Below are 3889 nucleotides of genomic sequence, written 5' to 3'. Positions count from 1 at the left end.
CCAACCTTCCTATTATATTTCACCTAGTAAAGCTGAAAGTATGATTCAACTCTCTTTTTGTCACCAGTTATCAGCTGGTGCCAGTGCTTCATTTTCAGTTGAGTCACACTTGAGTCAGCCAGAGTAGGGCTGACAAGCTCTGAGGCAATCTAATAATATACTGATTTATAGAATCATTTAAAATCCTATATTAACTATTTAAATCCAATATAGATATTTGAGAATACACTGAACTACTTACTACTGAACTAAGACAATGAAATCAGCACATCTAACACCAACCACATTAAAATGTTAGATGTGAGAAACATTTGCATAATAACATTTCAACAAGAATATAGACCTAAGAAATATACATGTACAATTTAAAAGCAGTTAATCTGCATAATGACTAGTTTTATTTTGGTGACAAAATAACACCTTCATACAACAAACATTACAGGAACTTGAGAAAGAACATGCAACTGCATGTTGCAGCCTTACACAGTCTTACATATCCAGTTGGCAATAATTCAGCTCGGGAGCTTACAATACCGTAAACTCTAAAAGTGGAATTTAACGTTTTCTTATCTACTTAGTTGACTTCATACTTTTTAAATCACACATAAATATTAATAATTTCAAATTATGTTTAGACTTATCATATATATCATAGGAATAATTCTAGAAAAATATGACTTATAGACTCAGTCAAACAAATCATTTTGTTCTATGTATGCTGATACACCCTCACAAGGACTGAAGTGATCATTGTGGTATACAGACACACAGTTCACCAACATCTGCTGAATGAATAAAATAATCAAATAGCCTTACTGATTATTTCAGTGTTATTTCTTAATAATTTCTTTTCCCCAAGTCCACACTACTTTTATTCCCCACAGACACTTGCTTTTTGTCCTTTATCAGCTCCTCCCGAGCCATGGGCTCGATGATGGCACCCAGCTGGGTGACCACTTTAGGCTTGGTGACCTTTTTCACAGTCCGCTCTGTATTCCAGGTGCGGCCCAGTGGAGAGCGGATGGTGCTCTCAAACTGTGCGTGGTTCTCGAAGGGAAAGGGCAGCGAGTTTACCTGGTGGAGGCTGATGGAGCTGTTTCTTTTCTCTGAGATGATGACACTGGGCAGATGCTGGTCTTTTCTGGGCGGTGCTGGTGCCGTCTTGACCCTGAACCTCCGGCGTTTGTTGCGGGATGGCTTAAGGCCCATCCCTCCCCACTCCCCCCACCCAGGCAGCGTAAGTTCATCCACTTTAGGTTTTCCTGCCTCCTCCTGCTTCCTCTTGTCCTTGAGGAAGTCTGAGATGACATCGTCTCCTGCAAAGGCCTCCTTAATAAGCCCCCTCTGGTCCAGCTTTTCATTGGAATCCTCTGTGTCCTCAACTGTTGGAGTGAGTTGAACTTGGATGACTTTTGTCTCTTTGGTGAGAATTTCCTCAAGTTGGATCCCTCTTTTCCTTTTTCTGTTTTTGCCTTCCTTTAGTGTAGCTGACGGTAAGGTTTCTGTAGTGGGTGGTAACTGGGGCTGAGCAGGTGCTTCATCAGTGGCTGAGCCCTTATGAATGAGGAGCTCCACATCCTCTAGAGTCCTGATCCTCATCAGTCCTTCTTCCAGTTGAGCGTCCATGTGGCTGCCAACTGCTGCTGCCTCAGCCTGCTCATTTTCAGCATCACAATGCCTGTCTGTTAATCCCCTGAAAAGGCTTGTGAACTTTGAAAGTTCCTCCTCCTCTTTGTCTGAAGCATCTAAAACCTCAGCTTCATCTTTACTCTCCACTTCATCATCTACGCATATTTCAGGTCCTGTTTTAGCCTCCTCAGCCTGACGGAGTTTCCTCCTACTGTCAAACTCTCTGAGGAGTGTTTCCTGTTCCGTTTCTTCCACTTCTTCCGCCTTCTCCTCATCCTCTTCTTTCTCAGCTGTATTTGCTGTTGCTTCCTCTGCTGTAAGATCCACAATCATAATCTCTTTATCAGTGAGATCTTCAGAGAGCTTGCCTCTCATCCACGGATTTGAAGAATCCAGTCCCTGCTCAGCATCATTCGCAAAATCAGGAATCACCTCTGCTTCACCCGTTTCCTCTTTTTCCTTCTCTTCCTCATTATTGAGTGATGTCACCAGCTTCTGCGTCAGCTCTTTGTTCACCTCCAGCTGCTGCTGCATCGCCTTGCGAGCTCCTTCATCGTATTTGGCCATGATTGCCTTGGACTTTGCCCACTTGCCGCTGTTCTGGTGCTTCAGTGACATCCTCTCCTGCATCCTGGCCATCTCTATCTTATTCAGCTCCTCTAAGGCAGCAGCCGGGTCTGTCTTCACCATCTCTTCAAACTGCTTAATTAACTCTTTACGCTTGCCCTTGTTTTGCACTTTATGGAATTTCTTACTCTTGATCTTTCTCTCTCTCCGGGCTTTAGCCTCATAGTAGGACTGCAGTGCACGGGCTTTCTGTAGCTCAGCACGACGGATCTTGGCCTCCTCTAGGCTCATCGCCTTCAGGGAAGCCTCCTCGGCTGGGGTCAGAATGGGGTCATTAATGGGCTGCTTGTTTGCAGACAGGAGAGCAAAGACTTCCAGCTCAAGTGGGGTTTGCGCTTTCCAGCCAGTCACTACCCTCTCCATGGGTTTGGGACCAGAGGGCTCCTGGTTGAGGGGGAAGATCAGCTGCTCAGCTCTCTGGTTCTGTCCGATAATCCCCTTCCAGCGGGACGCCTCTGCTGATGCCTTCTGGAATGCTACATCTCTCTGGATCCTCTCACTCTCCTGCTTGCTGAGTGGACACTCAATTGTCCTTTTACTCTGCTGCAGGCTCTTAAGCTGCTTCTTGGTCCTCGCTGGAACAGCCGGGGTTTCCTCAATAGTCCCGATGAGCTCAGCTAGGTCGATTTTGTCGCCTTCTCCCTCCGCGTTGACAGTAAACTCGGACATATGGACAGCCGCCTCAGACCTTTCTCCCAGCTTTTTTTTCCTCTTACCGCCGAGAGCGCTGATGGCCTCAAGCAGCTTTTGGCGTTTTCGTTCATCCCCACCGTCATCCTCCTCATCTTCCTCCTCACTAGTGATGTTATCATCTGCTTCATTTAAATCCTCCTCGTCGTCGTAGACCACAGCTGTAACCTTATCTGGCGCCTTCGTGCTTTTTTTAAGACTCTTTTTACTCACTTTCTTCTTAGAAATTTTAGCCATGGTGGAGCAAACACCACACAACTGGAGTAGACGCTACACGTGTGCCGTAAAATGAGCCATTATCGCAAAATAGTCGCCGCAATGTGAGACAAAGTGTCGCAAAGCTCTTTCTTCCATTTTAAGGAGGTGCTGTTAAACCTTAGCTTCTACAATTTAGGAGAAGTCTTAGGTAACTAAATGACAAGGGTTAAAGTCTGGTTAGTGTAAAGTTGGATTCAGATTAACGTTTGGGAAAACAAAGGAGAACACAAAGAGACTTCTCATCGCCCAAAATGAAGGCTATTGCCACTCATAATATTGAGAAAGCATCTCTATATTTTGACTTAGTAACTTATAATATTGAGAAAGTATCTCATTATGTTGACCCAGTAACTCATTATTTTGAGATAGTAGCTTAGTAACTTATTATTTATGAGATAGTATCTCATTATTTTGACTTAGTAACTCATTATTTTAAGATACACTGTCATAATTTGTTTTTCTTTATCCCCTGTTGCAAAAACAGGCTGCCATAAATAGCATATAATTTCATCTAAAATTAGGGGTGTTTTGGGTGTTGTCCTACCCCCTAAAGAGTAAAGACTTTTCAGTATTACAATGTAAACAGTAATACATATAATTATCGGTTTAGAGGAAACAGTGATCATATTATCATAAAATTAGTCTCTGAGATGCATAACTGAAATTCTTGATATGCAATTGAATA

General features: G+C 43.4%; 1 protein-coding gene across 1 annotated transcript; it reads right to left on the bottom strand.

Annotated features, from left to right (window-relative positions):
- Positions 1 to 361: 361 nt before the first annotated feature.
- On the bottom strand, positions 362 to 3242 carry si:dkey-251i10.3 (uncharacterized protein LOC553498 homolog). The gene has a single exon (XM_067515799.1). It carries the CDS (start codon positions 3181 to 3183, stop codon positions 838 to 840), a length of 2346 nt encoding a protein of 781 aa, XP_067371900.1. The 5' UTR covers positions 3184 to 3242; the 3' UTR covers positions 362 to 837.
- Positions 3243 to 3889: the final 647 nt, after the last annotated feature.

This window comes from Channa argus, chromosome 9, assembly GCF_033026475.1.
Source record: "Channa argus isolate prfri chromosome 9, Channa argus male v1.0, whole genome shotgun sequence".
NCBI classification, from domain to species: Eukaryota; Metazoa; Chordata; class Actinopteri; order Anabantiformes; family Channidae; genus Channa; species Channa argus.
This window is presented reverse-complemented; position numbering and strand designations above follow the sequence as displayed.

Coding starts and splice junctions, on each gene's coding strand:
- si:dkey-251i10.3 (XM_067515799.1), bottom strand. CDS start 3,183: ATGGCTAAAATTTCTAAGAAGAAAGTGAGTAAAAAGAGTCTTAAAAAA.